Raw genomic sequence first — 21,868 nt, 5'->3', positions numbered from 1 at the left:
TTGTGTATATGATGTATCGAAAGTCTGAAGCTTTTGAAAAGTTCATTAAGTTCAGACATGAAGTAAAAAAATAAATTAAAAAATCTATAAAGATTTTTCGATCAGATTGAGGAAGGAAATACCTTAATGAAAAATTTTGGACCTATCTCAAGGATAACAGCATTATCTTATAGTGGACACCTCTAGGGATTACTCAGCTCAATGGGATATCCAAAAGGAGAAATTAGACCCTATTAGATATGGTCCAGTCCATGATGAGCTTCATAGATCTTTCTATCTTTTTCTAGAGATATGCATTACTTTCTACAATTCATCTTTTGAATCGGGTTCTCTCTAAATTCATTCCTACCACACCATACGAGTTATGGCATAGTAAAAAGTCAACTTTTGGGTATCTCAAGGTTTGGGGATGTCCGACCCATGTCAAGCGATAGCAGATGGATAAATTAGAGGCTCGATCTTTTAGGGCTCACTTTATAGGATATCCTAAGAAATCTATGGGATACTACTTTTATCTTTTTGAGGATCACAAGGTAATTATGAGCCATCATGCCGTCTTCTTAAAAAAGAAGTTTATCTAAGATGAAGGCAGTGGGAGAAAGATTAAGCTCGAAGAGAAGGTCTCTGAAAAGCATTGAGTCCAAGAATTTGAACCCAGTAGTGAGCCAACAGATGTGGTATCTCCTCCACTTCGTAGATCAAGTAGGATCTCCTATCCTTCTAAAAGGTACTTAGATATTTTTACAGAAGATTTAGAGGAAGCATTCCTTGTGGGAGATAGGGATATTAGAAATGATTTCAAAACCTATGATGAGGCGATATTAGATGTTGAGTTCTAGAGATGGATGGAAGCGATGAAGTTAGAAATTGATTCCATATATTTCAACCAGGTTTGAACCTTAATAGATCCACCTGAAGATATTGTACCTATTGAATGTAAATGAATCTATAAAAGAAAAATTAGATTGAATGGTCAGGTAGAGACCTATAAGGTAAGGCTGGTTGCGAAAGTTTATAGTCAATATGGAGGTATTGACTATCAAAAAATCTTTTCACTCGTGGCTATGCTAAAATCTATCCAGACTCCGCTTGCGATTGTAGCTTTTCATGATTATGAAATTTAGCAGATAGATGTAAAAATTATCTTCTTAAATAGATATCTTGAGGAAGATATTTGTATGGAGTAGCCTTTGGATTTCACATCCAGTGATAGTGATCACAAGATCTACAAGCTGTAAAGATCAATATATAGACTCAAGCAAGCATCACGGAGTTGGAACACTCACTTTAATGATGTTATCAAAATATTTGATTTTATTAAAAATAAGGAGGAGCCATGTGTGTATAAAAAAGTTGGTGGGAGTGCTATCACATTCCTCATATTGTACGTGGATGACATCCTCCTGATTGGGATGATATTCTCATACTGACATCAGTCAAAGTATGGTTATCAAAAGAAGTCACCATGAAAGATCTAGGAAAAGCTTCCTACATTTTTGGTATAAAGGTCTATAGGGATAGATCTAAGAGAATGATAGAACTCTCACAGCAAATATACATAGAGAAGGTACTGAAGAGGTTCAGCATGAAAAACTTCAAGAGGGATTTCTTGCCCCTTAGACATGGCATTCATCTCTCCAATAAGATATATCCTGACACACCTGAGGAGATCTAGTGCATCAGCAAAATCTCTTATGCTTCGGTAATAGGGAGCCCCATATATGCCATATTATGTACACAACTTGATATAACCCTTGCCGTGAGTGTCACGAGCAGATATCAGGTGAATCTAGGTGAAGAACACTGAATTACTGTAAAGAACATCCTTAAGTACTTAAGAAGAACTAAAAATTTATTCTTGATCTTTAGTGGAGGATCAGAGCTGAAAGTAGAGGGATACACTAATTTAGATTTTATGACTGATGTCGATGATAGAAAATCTACATCGTGATGTATTTTCTTGTGTAACGGAGGATCGGTTAGTTGAAAGAGTTTCAAGTAGTCGATCATTGCAGATTCGACTATGGAAGCTGAGTACATCGTCACCTCTGAAGCTACTAAGGAAGTATTTTGGTTTAAAAAGTTTATTACGGAGCTGGATGTGATGCTATTGCATGGTACTATAATAATAATGGTACCATAGCCCTCGCTAAAGAGCCCAGATCTTGCCAGAAGTTCAAACATATAGAGCAACGGTTTCACATCATACGCGAATACCTCAAGAAGAAGTTCATCAAGGTGTAGAGAGTCGACTCTGTATAGAACGTGACGGACCCATTGACCAAGCCTCTCAGCCAACAGAAGACTGAAGTTCGCCTTGAGAAAATAGGTCTTAGGTATATGGCCAATTGGCTTTAGGTCAAATTGGAGTTTGTTAGATGAGTGCCCTAAACGTCAATTATTGACTGACATATTTTGTAATTTCAGAACTTAACTTTATACTTGTAACATTTTTATTATTAATAAAAAATATTTTTATTTTCAATCATATTTATGTGTCTATGATTTAGTCTAGAAATTAACAAAAATAATTTTGTATATTCTCAAGGTGTTGAAAATTTGAGACATACATTAATTAGTGGTTAGTTTTTAAATACTCTCAATCAAAGGATCGTCACAGAGGACAGTGATCAATCTATTTAAAAATTAGTACATGGATCACCTCTCTTCTGGATAGATGAGTCTTGGATCTACAGTGTAGAGACACTAGGATGAGAATGTAGGTGATTATTAGAGAATAACTTGTATTGAGCATGACCAATACAAGAAATCACTTAGATATCTACTCACTCATCAATGGTTGTCTCGATACTGCAGTGGTGTGAGTAGTCCTTTATCCTATGGTGTCATCGGCTATTCGTAATGAGGCTACTGAGTTTGACTGTATGTTCTCTTGATCTCTAGCCATTCGGATCCCTACTGTGTATGTTGGCTACAATAAGTTCAGGTTCACTGTTAGGAGTAGGATGCATCTAAATGAAATCTATCAACTTTAGTAGAAAAGAAGAAGTCTTATGTAATTTATGAAATTGAGTTTAAAAAGTCTTTGGACGAAGTAAGTGGAAAAAAATTTTCACGGGATTCACAAGTAAACTCAAGTCGAGCCAATCTGGTATATGAGTGACGATGGGGTCTAACAAGTTCTCCATGACCTCTGTCAAGTTGGGATTCATGATAAAAGGACTTAATTACATGATAACTACACCTAAAGATTTATACTTTTATTCTATCAGGTTGCTACTACATACTGCTAGATGTCACTGATATATTGTAAGACTCATCGGGGGTCGTCTTGATGATCGATGATCTTCAAAGGGCAGAGTTAGAATTGTTCCAACCCATCAAAAGGAGTTTCGATGATATTATAATAAAGATCACAATATATCTCACTACCAGATAGAATGGGGTTACGCATTAAGGGATTTAATCTTGAATTAACCAATTGAGCTTATGAAGTTCTAATTAGGTTAGGATTTAGTGAAATCCTATTGGGTTTAGGAGAACCATGCTAGCACATGCTTAAACCCAATTTTTTTTTGGACTTGGATTTCTTATTAGATAAGGATTGGATCAAGTCTATAGCCTTGAACCTTATCTAGATCCATTTTAATTTAGATTTAGAGAGGCACCTATTTAAGGGTCCAAAAAGATTGGATCAAGCTAATTAGTTGGCAAATAGATCTCCTTATTTTCTTCCTTGTTATTTCCTTCGGAGGTGTGGATTAATTGAAAAGAGGAGAGGAGGCACATGCCTCCTTTTTTGGAAAGTCCAAGGGGCACAAACCCCTTGAAGTGGATGGATAGAAGAGAGAGAGAGGCCCGCCTCCTCATTTGCTTTGGCGTGGAAGAGGAGAGAGAGAGCGGCTATGCCCCCTCTCTTGTGCGCATTAAACCCTAAGGGGCACCAAGGGTTGGCACCCCATCTACTTGCCTCATTTGATGAGGGTGGCCACTCTACCTGCCTTATGGAATGTGGGGCATCCCATCTACTTTTTATATGAAGTGAGGACCTTTTCAATTGGATCTGATTTTCTTAGAAAAAAATCAGATTAAAAGGTAAGAAACCTTATGAGATAAGGACTAGCCTTTGTAGATTGATTGGAGATTGATTTGGAATCAAGAAAAGATCTATTTAAGAGATAGTCTCCTAAGGTTTCAAAAAATTGAATTAAGAATTCATATCTAAATCTTTCCCATCACCATGCCAACCTCTCTTCCTCCTCTCTTTCCAACATCCAAGGATTGGGTGTCCCATCTTCCCACATGCCCAAGTTGAGGGTGATCTCTTCTACAGCAAGGAATAGGGAGAAAGGCTACAATTCAAGCATTGAGATCACGGTCAAAGATCAAGAATTGATCAAAAGTTTAAAAGGCTAAATTTATCTTAGAGAAGAGGGATCTATAACGAGAATAAATGTTCAAGATTAATCTCGATGGATATCTGTAGAGGCCGGACATGTGTGCGGCTCAAGAATCTTTAGATCTAAGATCATCAGTTGCGGTGTATTTCAACCCGCGCAAGGTATTGAGATCCGATCTTAATTTTTTTGTTTGAATTTTTAGATTATATGTATATCTTAGATCTAGGACTCAGATAGATATACATTAGATCTATTACATATGGGGTTAAAGGGTTTAACTTAGATCATTTTTGCTGCTACTTCAAAAAGATTTTGAAATCTATACATGCAACCTTACCCATTTTTTAACAGTCTGAAGCAGATATTTTTCTACAGAGAGAAGAAGATTCTAGTTAGATTTTGTAATTAAATTTTTAGTTTATTTAAATTTTTTATTTTAAAAATAAACTGACTCTCATTATTTTCTCGGATCTTCCATACTCCTCGAGTGGAGAAATGAAAATCTCCATGATTAGGATTTTAAGTGGATACTGCAGTCATCCCAATTGACATACCACCTCATCTGACAGTTATTGATGATATGTCAATCAATGAGTGGATAATCCTTGTCTAATACTTCTCAAATAAGTTGCAGTGGTCACGGGTCTCTAATTCCTGAAGCCTCATCCGACAGTTATTGGCCCCATTCTTTAATTAAGTCAAACCTACCATTCTTGCGAAAGTGAAGCCGTCATTGAGACCCTCACCTAACATTTATTGGGCCTAATTCCATCTTCATGCCATAGCATCTCATGCTAATAGAGTGCTTGCATCTTTCTTGATGCAAGTGAACCACTGTATCCAACCACGAACGTCAATATCGGGAAGGGCCTGCCTTCTACAACGGTAGAAGATCACTCGACTTAATATTTTATGAGAAGATTTAATTTAGATCTTCTTTAAGTTTAATTATTTATTTACATTGTATGTAAATCCATAATTGATCAGATCTACTAGTAAGATTGCATCTTGACTCATCAAGACCAGACTCATGGTGCAATACAATTATGGTGAACTCAATCTTAAGCACCCCAAATTAGAATTGATCAATCAAATTGGCCAAATAAGTGAAGATTGATGGGAGGCTCCCCACTACTATTGCAATGGTTCTAATTAAGTAACCATCTTTTAAAGCACTTTCTTTGGACACCAATAGGTCAACCTCCTCCAAATTGGCTACGACTTTTGGTTCCTCACCACTAATTGATCTATTACAGCCATCTAGGTAAATTCATGATACAACCTTACATCAAAGGTCAAAGTGACTTGATTTGATCACCACTTGTATCAATAAACCACATCGTGATTATCTCATTATCTAATTAAGTCTTTTCTTTTCTCGAAAGATGACTTATGATTAAAGGGTTTGATCACTTATCATCCTAGGACAATCTTTCAGCATAATCAACTTTATGCTAGGACAATCTTATTTTAGGATGAACTTAGGCTAACCCAATTGCTTATCAATTAGATCTCTAATCTAAAATCTTAGATCCAATCTAAATTTTAGATTTATGATTAGAGTTTTATCTCTTATCATCTTAGGACAATCTTTCAACATAAATAACTTTTATGTCAGGACAACCTTATTTCAGGATGATCTTTGATTAACCCCATGTTTATCAATTATAATTTTTTATTTTTTATTAAAATTTTTGATCTAATATTTTAGATCTCATCTAAATTTTAGATCATAACACAAAAAATCAAATTCAAATAAAACAGAAAATTAGATCTAATCTAACAATCATGCTTATTTGAAAACATAAAATTTAAATCTCATCTAAACTTTATATATAATTGATAAATATGAATTTTCATATCTAATCTGAAATAGAGATCTAATCATAAGCAAAATAATTTAGATCTCATCTGAATTTCAGATCTAAAAACATGATTATGCAACCTACGCTCTGATATCAGTTGAAGAAAAAATTAGGGCAGCGTGCATGCTACAACAACAAAAATTTTATATGCACAATGAAAATGATTTAATCTAATATACATCTTTTAGATCTTATCTCATGAGATCATCCCTATCATATTCTTAAGATCTATATGTAGCAAATAAATTTATAAAAAATAAGTATGAAGATCTCATCTTCACCTTTGTGTGGGTAGATATACACCGCAGTTTGATGATCGTAGATATCTCTTTCTAATTTTTTTTTAGCCGTACAAGCATCCAGTCTCTAAGATATCCATAGGATAGATCTAGAAATTTTTTTTTTATTTTTTCATCAAGAAATCAACAAGCAATCTTCAAAGGAGAAAAAAGAAGATGAGAGAACTCCTTCTCTCAAATCAGCACTTCGCACCTTATGTGTAGAAGGAAGAAGGCACCCAACCCTTGGGCGTGCTGATCAAGGATGCCCAACTCTTGCACATGATGAAAAGAGGAGAGGGAGAGGGCATGGAGAGCTCAAGAGAAAGAGGGGGAGGCATGGAGGCTTGGCTTGAATTACTTAGGGCAAAGAGATCTCATCTCAAGACCCTTTTATATACAAAATGGAGTCCTGCTTAGTTTAGGAATTGATTAAATTAGATCCTTATCTTATAAGGAACCCAAAACCAACTTTAATTAGGACTCTTAAGGCACCTTCACTTGCTCTCTTTGATGCCAAACACTGATGAGGTGTGCACCCCATCCTCCTCTTCCTATTCCTTGTCACAATAGGACTCGAGGCCCCATGGATCCTATCAAATTGGGTTCAAACCCAATTTCTTCCCACTTAATTAATGATGAAAAATCAACCCTTAGCTCCCTATATTGCTTGCAATAGATTTGATCCAATCTCCATTTCATAGGGATTCAAGTCTAAAGAGGATTTTGTGTTTACTATGTGCTAGTATGGTTTCCTAAACCCGATAGGATTTCTCAAATTCAAACCAATTAGAACCACATGAGCTCAATTGTATGATCCGAGATCAAATCCCTTGTTATGTGACCTCATAGATTTAATTCTATCTAGTAGTAAGATATATTATGATCTCCATCAACAATATCATTGAAACTCTTTTCAATGGATTGGAATCCCTTCCAATTCAGTCAATTCGAAAATTATTAATGATCAAAATAATTCTCAATTAATCCTATGATCCACTTGTGACACCTAGCAGTATATAATAGCAATCCAGCAAAACTAAATAGATGAACTGCTAGGTGTAGTTACTATGTGATCTGGTTCTTCTATCGTAAGTCTTGATAAGACTAAGATTATAGATAACTCGTCAACCTGATCTTGTTATATATAAGATTCAATCAATCTAAGTTCTTAGTGAATCCTCATGAAAGCTCCTTTCTATCATTCACACTTGCTATGGCCATAGATTTTCGAACTCAATTTCATAATCCTCATAGAACTTCTTTCTAACTATCAGAATCGATAGATCTTATATAGGTGCATACTCTATTCCTACAATGAACCTACTACAACCAACATATACCTCAAGACTTCATATGATTAGGAGACTGAGTTATAGTGTAGTCAAATTATAGTAACCTCATTATGAATAGTCGAGGCATTATAGGTCGAAGAACTATTCACACTACTATAGCATCGAGTATGTCACGACGAGAAGGTAGATATCTAAGTGACTACTCATGTTAGTCACGTTTAGCACTTTTATTCTCTAACAAGCATCTGTACTCTTGTTCCTCATCTATCCATAAGAAAATGATCTGCACACCAATCTATCTGAATTGATTACCATCCCTATGATAATCCTATGATTGGGAGCAGTTTATGAATTAACCATCAATAATATATGCCTCAAATTCTCAACTCTTTAAGATATATATCATTATCTTGTTAATTCATTGGATGATTCATAAACACATTACACAATATAAATGAATAAATAACTTAAATTTTATTTCATTAATAAATCAAGATTACAAATTATGCCCTTAGAAAGATTATATGTGTCGGTCCAATTGGCTTCTAGGGCATACATCTAACACCGCACTGAGATCAAGCTAGACCGGCAACCAAGCAATCACCTCCTTATAGTTCGAGATAAGGGTACAATCGACATAGCCACCTAAGAGCCTCGACCGCAGACAACATAGGCTCTCACTAACGCCATAGTCAAGGAAGGACTCCACCCTAGGCAACATCTCTCCTTGGCATCGAGATTCTTACACTACTCAGAATGCCGAGGTGGAGAGGAGATTTCAACAGATGCAGCAGTAGATCAAGGCATTATAAGGTCGAACTCAACAGCACAACATGGAGCTTGGCTTCAATGCTGACCCCCCTTTTTCAAAAGGATTATGGACAAGCCAATCCCATCATAGTTTAAGATGCTGCAACTAGAGTTGTATGATGGGACCTCGGACCCCATCAACCATCTGGAGAGCTTCAAAGCTCTAACACTCCCCCATGGAGCAACTAATGAAATTTTTTATTAGGTATGTCTGTCTACTTTGTGGAAAGTCACTCCATATTAGTACTCGTGCCTTTAGCCTAGCTCAATTAACTACTTCGAGCAACTTGATCAACTGCTCATGACCCACTTCATCATCAGTCACCAACAACGTCGTGGCTTGGACTTGCTCGTTAGAATCAAATAATGAGAGGGCAAGTCTCTCCAAGAGTATATTAGCCGCTTCAATGCCTTCAACCTCGAAGTATGTGATTTAGATCAATCAATGGCAATGATTGCTCTCAAAGATGGGCTGCCAAAAATACTTTTCTTTTCTCACTCAAGAAAAGGTACCCCTAAGACTTCACTGAAATGTTGGTGAGGCCAGAGAAGTACATAAATGTGGAAGAGGTGTGAGCTCGGCATGGTGAACACTTCGGCAATGAATCCCGAGGAAAGAAAGATGATGGCAAGCCAAGTAGTGAGGGATGTAAGCACAAGGGCTACCGAGGTGATAAGAGATCAGGTCGATCCCGAATACCTCCTCATGATAACTAGATGGTCTTATCACCCCGATCTCAAACATCTCCTCATGATAACCAGATGAGAACCTCACCTAGACACCATCGATCTAGATCTCTGCCTTGGAGTTCAATAATTATACTCGACTCAATTCACCTCGAGCCTAGATACTTTGGAGATTGAGCATCAAGAGGAATCTACCGATGCTAAGGAAGATAGTCCTATGGTGGGGGTGATACACACCATCTTTGGGAGGCAGGTCAACAATTCGACCCTAAAGCCAAGCTAAGCTAAAGAAGAGAAGTAGAAGAGGTAAAAGATTGAAGATGAGAAGATCACCTTCTCCAATGCCGACCTCTAAAGAATAAAATATCCTTATGATGACCCAATTGTGGTAACTTTAAATATTTTAAATTATGATGTACGTCATATTTTGATTAATAATAAAAGTTTAGTAGACATCTTATTTTATGATGTTTTTGCAAGAATGGATTTGGCTTATGATCAACTGAGGAGGCTTGAAGGAGTCATCTCCTTACTTGTGACTACAGGTCAAGCTCCAAGGCAATCAACTATCCAAATTAACTTCTTGATCATGAAGATCCCATCCAAGATGATCAAGTTTGAATACCCTCCGAGTCATGGAGTCAACCTATTATTTACTTGTTAAGTTCCTCACTCCACACAGAATCGATGAGGTCTAAGGAGATCAAGAGCTATCCAAAGACTATTACATAGCAACCCTACATGAAAAGGCTCTTATGGAACGTTAGCCATGGAAATATGGTGGTGATAGTCCATAGAACTAGCTACTTTTGTTATCCTGCTACGAATTGAAAATATGGCTGCGGTAGTCTAGAGTTAGCATCTTAATGTGATTGGATTCGACACTTGTTATGTTGAGATTATCATATGATATGATATACCACATTAAATGATATGTTGCTATGCATGATTGTAGTATTTTTCTGACATGAAGATTATTTCAATAAAAAATATATAATAATTTTTTTATTTATTATTACTATATTGGCATGGATATATTGGAATTTTTATTCAGCTAGAAAGCTCATATTCTGTGTTGTATTTTTTCAAATACACTAGATACTTACTTTGAAAAGATTAGATGAGAAATTTGAGTACCAGAATTATTAGTTCATTAGTTAGTTCAATTTCTAATATATTGAATATTTGAATAATTGAACAAGTTGATTATTTGTTCGTGATAAACCTATTTAATTAATATATTTGATCATTTATTATTTTAAATAAATTATGATTTTATTGATGGTTTTATATTTTTTATAAGTTTGACATGATCTTTTGGACATCACTCTAGGATTTTCGTGACCATGTCATGTGATCGACCTAAATAATAAATTTTGGACATGATATGCAAAAAGAAATATTTATAAGGATACACATGCAAATAGCAACTTTCTAAGAAAATTCATGCAATTTATATATTTAGAAGGATTTACATAAAAAATTAATTTTATTTTTATTTATTTCAACGTATTTAAATACTTAGATTATTCTTGTAGTTGCTCTTTAATTTTTTTTTTGCAAAAATATTACTCAAGAAAAATAATAGATTCAATGATTAGATAACAAAGAGAGTTTTGAAAAATATTTTATTAATTATAGGATTTTTCTACTTTTTTTTACTTATAATAACTATTATATCTTATTTATTGAAAATTAGCTTGTAGTATTTATTATTATAAATGCATATCTAAGAATATATATTAGAATATAGAAAGAAATTAGAATCTCTTAAAAGTACATGATAGATTGGAACAATCAAGCTTTTTTACTACTGTTCTACTCAGGGATAGAAGAACAACATCAATCACTCTTGAGCAAAATTATTAAAGGACTTCAGAACCCTTTATAATCACTAACAACCTCCGTGACTATGTGGTGGAAGGCTATGCTTTATATTAGATATTTTAAGCCAATTTCCTTTAGAGCTTCAACTTTTTGAATCTAATAGTAAGTTTACTTTTTAATTTAGCAATCAAAGTCAAGTCATTAGGAAGATAAGAAGATTGCTAGTATAGATACCCGAGCCAAAAAAAAGAAAAAAAAAACCCTTTCCCGACCAGCCAATAAAGAAGATTGTGGCTAGATTTGGATCAAGACTCTTGGCAAATCTCTTTATCTGAGCCTAGTTGTAGACGATCATTCATCATTCACTAGATCGTTCGATTTTTCTAGCTTGAAGCTATCTGGTCTTTCCAGCTTGGAGCTTGTCAAATCTCTTCAATTCAGATTTTGGCTGTAACAATCCCTCTATCTTGAGGTGCCTTAATTTTTTTTTATCAATTTTTATGATAACCCATAAATAATATCTATAGTTGTAAGTTTGTAACTCATATAAATAAATTTATGATCAATTTATTCAAATGAGCAAAGAGTTTGTTTGAGCCTGGCCAAAGCTCAGCCAGCTCTATATGAAACTAGTCAAAATCTTTCGAGTGTAGTTTTTATTTTTATACCTTGAGCTAGCTAACATGTTAAGTCTTGATATGTGAAAGAATGAACTTAGAGAATAAAACTTAAATTAAGTCTATAAATAATTTTATTTATTTATTTATTTTTTAGAGAGAATGAGAGAATGTACTATCATTTTTCTTGAACATTGTTTTCAAAAAAATATTAAGAAGTATGAAAATAATCTAAATATTTAAATAAATTAAAATATATCTGAAATTTCTCAAATATCCTTGCGAAATTGCTATGTGCATAAACATTCTTATACATGTTTCTTTTATATGTCCTTCTATTAAGGATATTTCAATCATTTAAATTACAACCATTAATTTTTTAATGGCATTATATGATGCGGATATGTATATAAGTAAAAGAAAAATATATATATATATATATACAAAAAAAATTATAAAAATATCATACAAATATCAATTTTTGAAGAATATTCACATAAATTACAATATTTAAGAGGGCATGTACCTATTTTTCAATGATGCTAGATGATGAAGATATATATAGAAGAAAAAAAGAGACACACAACAAAAGCATGTTATTAGGATATAAATATAAATATAAATTTTAAAAATATATTCATAAAAATTATAATATTTAAAAAAAATTATATGTATACCCTTCTAAACATCTAAATTTGTATGGATACTCTTTCAAAATTAATATTTACATGTATATCCTTATAAAATATTTGATTTGCGTGTATATTTTTTTTCTTTATTTTTTGTATATATACCTACGTTATCTAACGCTGTTAAAAAATTAACGGTTTAAAATTTAAATAATTGAAATGCCCTTATGTGTATATATGTAAAAAAAAATTTATAAAGGTATATATATAATTAGTAATTTACGAGGGTATACAAATAAATATTAATTTTGAAAGGATATTCATACAAATTTTGACGTTTAGGAGGATATACAGACAAAAATTTTTAATTTATTTTTTTTTATTGTATATTATTTTAACGAGATAGAAAAAATTTAAACACATTAATTAATGTCATAGTAAAGGTGATTCAGGTACATTAATTTTTATTTATTGCTTCTTTGTTGGTGTTCATAGTAGGGACGATTCACTTGTTTAAAGATTTTGTTCATCTATTGTCATTATTCTCAATAGCAATAGCTGAGATATTAGTTCCTAATGTAGTTGGACGCTCAATTTCATTCCATCTTTGATTCTCCCTTTGGTCATCCACTCAAACCTCCACTATTGCAGCTACTTCACCTCTACTTTGATTTTGGCTACTTAGTGTGGATTGAGAAAACTGTATATCATTAGCATCTTTTATGATAAATAAGAAGAACTCCATCAAATCTTTATATTCTTCAAACAAACTTATTAGTTTATGATCTGTATCGGCTTAGGTGATAAATGTCTAACCACAAACCAAATTTTTATAGTCTCTTCAAGCTTCAAATTGAATGTGCACTATATCATCATATAAACCTATATAAGAATAGCGATCAGTATCAACTAACCACTTTTTTATCTCCCAAAATAATATTTTATTCTTGTAGAATAATCTTTTTAAAATAACCTTCAAATTTTATCAACTTGAAAAGCGGTTGCTTCATTTTAATAAGCATGGACATGGAATAAGCAACTATTCATGATAAATCATATACGAAATAAAAATTAATATGATATAAAAATAAAAATAAAAATTATATCCAACAAAGAAGTAATAGATAAAAATTAATGTACTTGAATCATCCTTACTATGATATTAATTAATATGTTTAAATTCTTTCTATCTCGTTAAAATAACATATAATAAAAAAATTAAACTAAAAATTTTTACCTGTATACCCTCTTAAATTTCAAAATTTACATGAATACCCTTTCAAAATTAATATTTATTTATATACCCTCACAAATTACTAATTATATATATACCCTTATAATTTTTTTTACATATATATCCATAAGGATATTTCAGTCATTTAAATTTTAAATCGTTAATTTTTTAACGACGTTAGATGACGTGGATATATATATATATAAAATAAAATATATATATACATATAAATCACGTATTTTATAAGGATATACATGCAAATATTAATTTTAAAAAAATATCCACATAAATTTGAATGTTTAAAAAAATATACATACAAAAAATTTTAAAAAAATATATATATATCAAAAATTTTAAAAATAATTTTAAATCAATTTTTATTTTAAAAATATTATTTATATAAATTATAAATCATAATTTAGAAACTCAAACAAATTCAAATTCTAATGGAATATAAGGTTCCAATTGAGCCGAGTCGGAGAGCAAAAATTTTCAAACTAACCCAAAAATTAAACGGATCAATAGGATTTGAATTCAATAAATCTAGGCTCAACTCCAAAAAATGAATATGATCCAATTTTAAAACCTAACCCAATCCCATCAGCCTTTTAAAAAAAGGCACACAACAATTCTAAATGGACTAGATTAGATCAGATCACAAGTCAACCCAATCCACATACATAACTCTTGTTCCGATCCGATTGTTTGATTAAAAAGAATCCCAATCTCATTTTAATTTCAAGAGAATAAAAATATCTTGATTCTCTTTAGTATTCAAATTACATTTCGATTTTACCCATAATCCAAATATATGAGGATATGACCATTTCAATTCATTTCAGTTCTGAATCGAATAGTGAGCCCAGCATACCCTTGATGCGTCGTTAATGGAAGACAAGTCAAATGCTCAAAGGTCCGTTCAAATAAATTGATAAAGGATAAACAAAACAAACTGCATTTCGACTTCTCTTTCTCCCTCCTATACAAGAGCGTCCTCTTAATCATCAGGACACAGAAAGAAAGCAAGGAAAACAACAAATCAAAGAACATTCAGGATAGCTCCCTAATATATAAATACAGTGACTAATCAATCAACAGTGATATACCAAATAGAGTCAATCTCCAATCTGCTTTTTTCACCTTATTCTCTATCTCATATACCTGAAAACATTCCGACTTCCTTCAGCCAACACCTCAACTCCCTTGCCTGCCACACTAAAAACAAATAAAATGATGAAAAAAATTCTCAAATTTTATTCAAGTATGAAATAATGCACGCTCAAGGGAGTCGTGGGGGAGAGTTCCTATAGAGAAACTTTACTGGCCATAATTAGTAAAGAATTACAAAGGGTAGCTTAATATACAGAATTAAATGCAACAAACATTCCAATATGGCTGCCCCAAAGGGAATACCAGCAGAATTTCTGATAACATGTCACTGCATTTTGCCATCAAAATTATGCACATCCGCAAAGGGGACTTCTGTTCCTGGAAATCAGACCAGATCAATAATATGTTATTAGCAAAATCATTCTTAATGGTATATTTGATTAGTAATCATAAATGGCCAGAAGAATGCACAAAGCTTGCAGGTGTGTGTCTCCATGTTGTCAACTATGTGTAATAGTCATATTCCAATCTCCCAAATGGAATCTGATAAGAGTCACATGCAAAATACCATAAGAAGGCTTATGCACTTTCAAGGAAAACATTACATGAACACTATAAAAATACAAAAAGAACAAAAGAAATTAACAGCTCAAACTATAATGATTAATGAACCATTTATTGAATAAAAAAAAAAATTCTCATCAATTAGTACTAATGGTAAGGGGTGAGCAGTAGACGAAACCAACTAGTCTGACAACAATCAAATAGAGCATAATGCTATCCAAGAAATAGAGGAAAAAATTGCAAAAACAATTGGTACAAACTAACATAATTAATTAGTACAGACTAGTTGTTACATGAGCTAAGTCCGGTTCCATTAGTAGATATAATAAAGTCAAGTGAAAACTAATAATAGCAATGGTAGAACCAAAACATAAGCTGTATATGCATGGGATCATGAAATGAAGAAGATACCTCGTGATGTGAATTTTTCCAGTTGTGAAGATATACATACATAGATACATACATATATATCTATATAGATACATACATGTATATACATACATAGATACATTCACATATATACATAAAGATACATACATATATAGATACACACATAGATACAAACATACCTGCATGTACGTACACACACACATATACATATATATATATACACATATACATATATATACATACACACACACATATATATATATATACATATACATATACATATATATATACATATACATATACACATACACATACACATATACATACACACACACACATACATATATATACACATATATACATACATATATATACGTACACATACATACATACATATAGATGCTCCATTTCGATTGTTGTTGTTAGCTCTACCAAATTAAAACAATTCTATAGTTGCAAGATGTGTTGAAAGAAAAACAAAAGCACACAAATTATTCTTTGAGAAAACTTGTATGTTGTGAGACTCGCCTACCCCCCTCCCACAATAGACAAGATCCTAAACATCAATTTGTTTTCATCCCTTAATGAAATCTAACAAATCATAACTAACAAAATAAGTAACATAAACTTGTCCTAGTAAGAATATTTTTCGGGCCCCATGACAACTAAACTAGAAAAGAAGTTTCTTTCCTACTTCCCTCTGAGATGATTTATTTCCAGATCTTGATCATGCAGCAACTTTATGAATCAGGAACATTAACATGACACAGACAACAGGTACACTTAAGCTCTGGCTAGGAGTACCTGGAAGGATTTAAACATCAGGATTCCACAAATCCTTTGTTAAGAAATGTCCTTGACATGGTTTAGGGTATCTTTGCTTGATTTAAAAATGCATGGGGAAACTGAAGTTTCTCAGAATTTTGAGTTTCCAACTTTTTAAATTGTAGGAAAACAAAAATGATACAGAAATAGGTTTTCCAAAATTGGTTCAATTTTAACTTTTATTCTCGGAAAACCTTTTGTTTTCCCTTTTTTTTTCTTTTTTCCTTTCTGAATGTTTCCCAAACAACCAAACATATCCTTATCAGACTTTTACTTTCCTTTATATGTCCTGTACTGGGTTTTCGGGGGTGCAAGTGGCAAATGGTTAGACTATTTCTATCATTTTCTTGCTGCTTTGACCTATCTCCTCAATATGGGGGCAAACTCTAAATTATATACAATCCCTTTCAATATCGGATAACATTCTTTTGCTGGTAAGAGGGAAAAAAAGAGTAACAGAAAATTTATAAATTGAACAACAATAAACACAAAGCATGATCTAGATAACAATCAACATGTATTTTTTCAATACAACCAAAAGGGCACCTAATAAATGTTATCTAGAGCATGATTTGTAGTTATTATGGTTTAACATTTACTGCTGCCTAGCGGATGGAAAAAAAGATCAATAGTTGACAGAACACATAGCTAATATATCTCCAGCCGTATTTCTGCTTTATTCTTGCAAATTTAGTGAGCTTTAGTATTTTCCCTTCAAATATAAAGATAGACACTGCATGTGAACTCATATTAATACCATAATATTCCAAAACAAGGATAGCTAAAAGAAATTATTGCCGCTTTTTTCCAAGTTTAATGCATACACTGAAATGCAATGCAATAGCTTTCGTCTAGACAATGTACCTACTAAATGAGCCATTTGCAAGACCTACTATAATGTTTTCAGAATTATCAATTTATACTTGTTTCCTAGGAAAAGAAAAGAAGACAGACAATGATGGAAATTTTCAAACCAAAAGTTAATGATTAATTCAATTAAATGTGTGCAGAGCAGCACCAAATGCTGTATAATAACAACTAGAATGTGTACTAGAATTTGTTAAAACTGTGAAGTGGTGAAATCCTTACGTATCACAAATTTAATTCTTTCTGGACTTGCCCTTATAACAAACTACCTTCCAATACATATAGAGGCCCTTTCGGTGAACACCAAAATATATAGATCCTCATGAAAGGTAATAATGCAGCAGACTAGCTAGCACAATATGTGTGTGCAATCATATAAGACTGTGGAAGTAATATTTCCCATGAGAGCTGATGAAACAAGGTTTATTAATATGACCGAAAAAGAAAAATGTTCTTCAAATAGTTATGATCTCTATGCAAGCTCGCCACAGAAATGAATGATTCATATAACAAATGGGAAGTGTTGCATGAATATCAGCAACCGTAAGCTCTAAAAGTGTATATAGAGACGGTAGAAACCCATGACAAGGAAGCATATAAATGGTTCCAAAGTCATAAATGATAAAGCTAACATGAGAAGTGTCTCATCTAACAAGCAAGACCAATAGCTTTCTCATGGACATGCTACTTTAAGCAGCAAATAACCTAGATCTTTTAGATACATATTTGAGAAAAATATGCATATTAGGTAGCATATTCACATACCTCTGAAATAACTGTCATGAGAGTGTGACTATGTCATCAACTATGTACAAAAAAGTTGAAATAACATAAGAAAATGCAACTTCATCAATGGGTATCACCATTTAAATGAGAATCGCTTGCATCTCTGCCACAATTTGATATGGGAGAAAAGTTAGTTGTATATCTGGATAAGCAAAAACACAAAAAAAGATTGTGGTACTGATCCATACACTGAATCATCTTTTGTGCTTCTTTTACTTCTATTAACTTCATCTTGTGGTGCTACTCTTCCAGGAGTCTTCTTCGGTTGCAACTTTGGCAGAGGCATTTTGTATTGCATCTTTTGCAGCCTTGCGAATCTCTGCATATTTTGCTGCCCCTTCCTTTGCATGTTTTTGGCAGCAACAACTTCTGCAAAAGCTTTTTGCAGTGCAACCTTTGCAATCTTATATATATCTGAAGATATAGCCCCTTCCATGCCATATTTGACAGCATCAAGGCAAAGATCATTGTACCAAGCAATCAGTTGTTCCTGAAAACTAAGCCCTGGATCGATCACTCGCTCTTCTAGAACAACATTGCTTGTGGCATTCCTAGTCCATCGCTTCAAGATGTACTCCTCTGGAAGAATACGAACTCCAACAATAAAGAAAACCCTTAAAATATGCCTACACAGAATTCCACAGTACTCAAACTTACAACAGCTACAGTTTGCTTTCTTGTCAGACTCATTAAAACAGACAATGTAGGTTCTATGATTATCCTCCTCCTTGGACACACTATACTTGATAATGGGGTCATCCTCAATTTTGTCAACATAATAACCTAGTGATTCAACAAACTCCTCCTGAAATTTATCAAATACTGCTTTTGTGTAGACACCAGCAGCTTGTTTCTCCATTGGTGATGGAGTTCTCAGAAGAGGCTTCGAATATACAGTAGTAAAATCTGCTTGGGCTTCCTTCTCATACTGAGATGCCAAATGTTGATCAAATAGTGAGATAAATACAAGTAGAGAGGTTTTTGCATTAAAATGTTTCTTGAAAAACTTGTTCAGGCTCTCTGATCTTCGAGATACAGTTAGTTCAGGAAAGAAAGTATCCTTCTGATAGACAGTAGCCCACTGTCGGCGAATATCATAGAGTGACTGCAGCCAAGAGTTATCCCACAGGTTATATTTGTCAAGGATGTACTCCCAACGAGTCTCAAAATCTTCAATCGTTTCAGATTCATTAATGCATTCTTTCAAATCCCTCTTCAATGTGACATGCTTCAGATAAACATCTGATAGCTTCTGCTTGCATCTACTTAAAATGTGCCACTTGCAAAAACGGTGACGAGTGTTAGGGAATACCCTCATAATAGCTCCTTCCATAGCCTTATCTCGGTCAGTAACTAATGACACCGGATGCTGTCCACCCATGGCTGCAACCCATGTCTCCAACAGCCAGACGTAGGAACCCTTTGTCTCATCCATTAGCAAAGCACACCCAAAGTTAACACTCTGCAAGTGATGGTTCACACCTCTGAATGTCGCAAACGGCATCATGTACTTTGTTTTCTTATATGTTGTGTCAAAAGTAACAGCATCACCAAAGTACTGATAACCCATCCTAGCTTTAGCATCAGCCCAAAAGACATTAGTCATACAATTATTGTTGTCAACTTGAATTGCATAAAAGAAAGCAGGGTTCTCAGCTTGCATTCTCTTCAGATACTCCAAGAGGCCCTGAGCTTCTCCACCTTCACCAAAGGGGTTAACTCTTATTCCTCTATTGAAGTTTTTTAGATTATTAAAACCTCCACTCGATTCTCCATGCAGAAAGCCCACGTTACCCAGTATGATTGCTTTATCATCACGCGGTCGGACTTTACCAGGTAATGCAACCATATGGGTGTGCTCTGTCACAAGCTTTGTAACAACCCACTTGCCATGATCCTTACGAATGACCTCAATCATGGCCATGCACCCCTCCCTTGTGGTTCCCCGCTTCCTCTTCTTCTTTCCATCATCGTAGATTACCCTCTTCGAATGGAATCCCTCCCTCGTGCACACAAAACGCCGCATGATCACAGTGTCATCCTTCCTCGAGCGACGTGACTTATTCATGCGGACACCAAACCCTACACGGTTGGCATATGCTATGTAGTATTCCTTTGCAGCTTCATCAGATTCAAACTCCATGCCGATTATTGGTTCCATTATGTCAGAATTATCCAACTGCAGGAGTTGCGATGTGATTGGGTTGTTCAGCTCAACTCCAAGAGCATCCAGAGCTAGTGACATGTGAGGGTCAGCAGTGTTGTCATTAAGGTCCATGTTGCTCTCTCTTATCAATCCATCATCTTCGCTTAAAGTTCCCTCCATGAATTCGGAGGCCCAGACCTTGGAAGGAAAGAAAAGTGGGAGAAAATGACATTTTTATGCCAATTAAGGGCAAAAACAGATATATAAAAACGAAGGATTAGAAACTAATTATGAAGAGAGAGACTTCTTCGGAGAAAAAGAAAAGGAAGACAATTCATCAAGAGGCAACACAGATGGAGAAATAACAGGCTAGTCACAAACTGCACAGATGAAGGATTCAACCAAAATGAAAAAGAAGAAAGCATTAAAACTTCTGGTGCAACTTATATGGGAAATCTCAACAACTTGTATGCAACTACTGATCAAACTTCTGCAGCAGCATCAAAACCTAACTCAAATCAAGATCACGAATGAATAATTGTGGGTGTCAATTTAAAATTACAACAGAAACAAAAACCCAGGGCAATTAATAAAGGAGAAATCAAAGATATCAAATATTCCTCATCGTCTCCTAGTCAGAGTACGCAAAGCAGGGAGGTAAGAATAAGGGCCTGTTTGGAAAGGATACGAATGGCCCAAATCCTATAGGATCAATGGATCCTCAAGGTAAAAATCCTGACTCCTTTCCTAGCCACTGTCTGGGTGATTGAACTATGGGATAAAAGAACGAAGTGAGTAGCTAAGCCCATAGGAAAAAAAATGTCCTCCGATGGTCATTATTTTTTCCTCCGGTTGTCGGGCTCTACCTTCGTACCCCCATCGTCTCCGACCCCCTCTTCGCCTGCGCCATCTGCTCCTCCCCATCCCCTGCCGCCGCCCTACCCCTCTCCTTCCTCGCCGACCTCCGCCTCCGCCGGCAGCCGCAAGGCCCTCCTCAGCGACCCGGCCCTCAACCTCCTCGTCGCCGCCCTCTGCCGCTCACACAGCCACAACTCGGACAAAATCCTCCTAAGAAACCCTTCCAATCTCTCTCAGGTGCTCTCCTTCCCCACAGATCTCCGAAAAAGAGAATGAAATGAAAAGAATAAGAAGCGAAAAGAAACAAAAAAACGATCAATTGAGAAAAGGTGTTACCTTTTAATTTTTTCCGAGTTTCCTTTGCTGTGTCGATTTTTCCGATGTTTTCCCCCGTTTTTTCCTCTGTTTTTTCCGTCCTCAGGCATTCGGGTGCAAGGCTTGAAGCGGCTGAATAGGGAAGCTGAGACGATGGCTAGGGTTTGGTCTGGGGTATTCATATATATATATATATATAAGAGTTTAAATAAGTTATTGTAGACGCAGGGCCCTGTAACTGAACTGTGATAGAGGTAGTGGTTGGTTCATGTAAAAATTTTGAGTTCAAATCTTCGTTTTCCCTAATTTAAACTGATTTTGACTTTAAATTCTAAAAATATATAAATACATTAACTTTTTCTTGATATAAATTATTTATAATTATAATGATTAATATTTTATCA

The 21,868-nt window shown here is 34.3% G+C and overlaps 1 protein-coding gene across 7 annotated transcripts; it reads right to left on the bottom strand.

Annotated features, from left to right (window-relative positions):
- Window positions 1–14,507: 14,507 nt before the first annotated feature.
- LOC105034306 (protein FAR1-RELATED SEQUENCE 5) lies at window positions 14,508–21,632 on the bottom strand. Of its 7 annotated transcripts, none has more exons than XM_073247119.1 (5): window positions 21,486–21,632; window positions 18,334–20,489; window positions 18,125–18,248; window positions 15,017–15,256; window positions 14,508–14,818 (listed from the first exon to the last, which is right to left on the bottom strand). In XM_073247119.1, exons 2-3 carry the CDS (start codon window positions 20,469–20,471, stop codon window positions 18,209–18,211), a joined length of 2,178 nt encoding a protein of 725 aa, XP_073103220.1. In that variant the 5' UTR covers window positions 20,472–20,489; window positions 21,486–21,632; the 3' UTR covers window positions 14,508–14,818; window positions 15,017–15,256; window positions 18,125–18,208. The 7 variants fall into 7 exon arrangements, with proteins under 7 accessions (XP_073103220.1, XP_073103221.1, XP_073103218.1 ...); XM_073247120.1 differs by having other exon boundaries at window positions 14,508–14,810; XM_073247117.1 differs by having other exon boundaries at window positions 15,017–15,091.
- Window positions 21,633–21,868: the final 236 nt, after the last annotated feature.

Source organism: Elaeis guineensis, chromosome 12, assembly GCF_000442705.2.
Source record: "Elaeis guineensis isolate ETL-2024a chromosome 12, EG11, whole genome shotgun sequence".
In the NCBI taxonomy this organism is placed as follows: domain Eukaryota; kingdom Viridiplantae; phylum Streptophyta; class Magnoliopsida; order Arecales; family Arecaceae; genus Elaeis; species Elaeis guineensis.
The sequence above is the reverse complement of the archived record's forward strand: the minus strand, read 5'-3'. Positions and strand labels throughout refer to the sequence as shown.

Coding starts and splice junctions, on each gene's coding strand:
- LOC105034306 (XM_073247114.1), bottom strand. CDS start 20,471: ATGGAGGGAACTTTAAGCGAAGATGATGGATTGATAAGAGAGAGCAAC.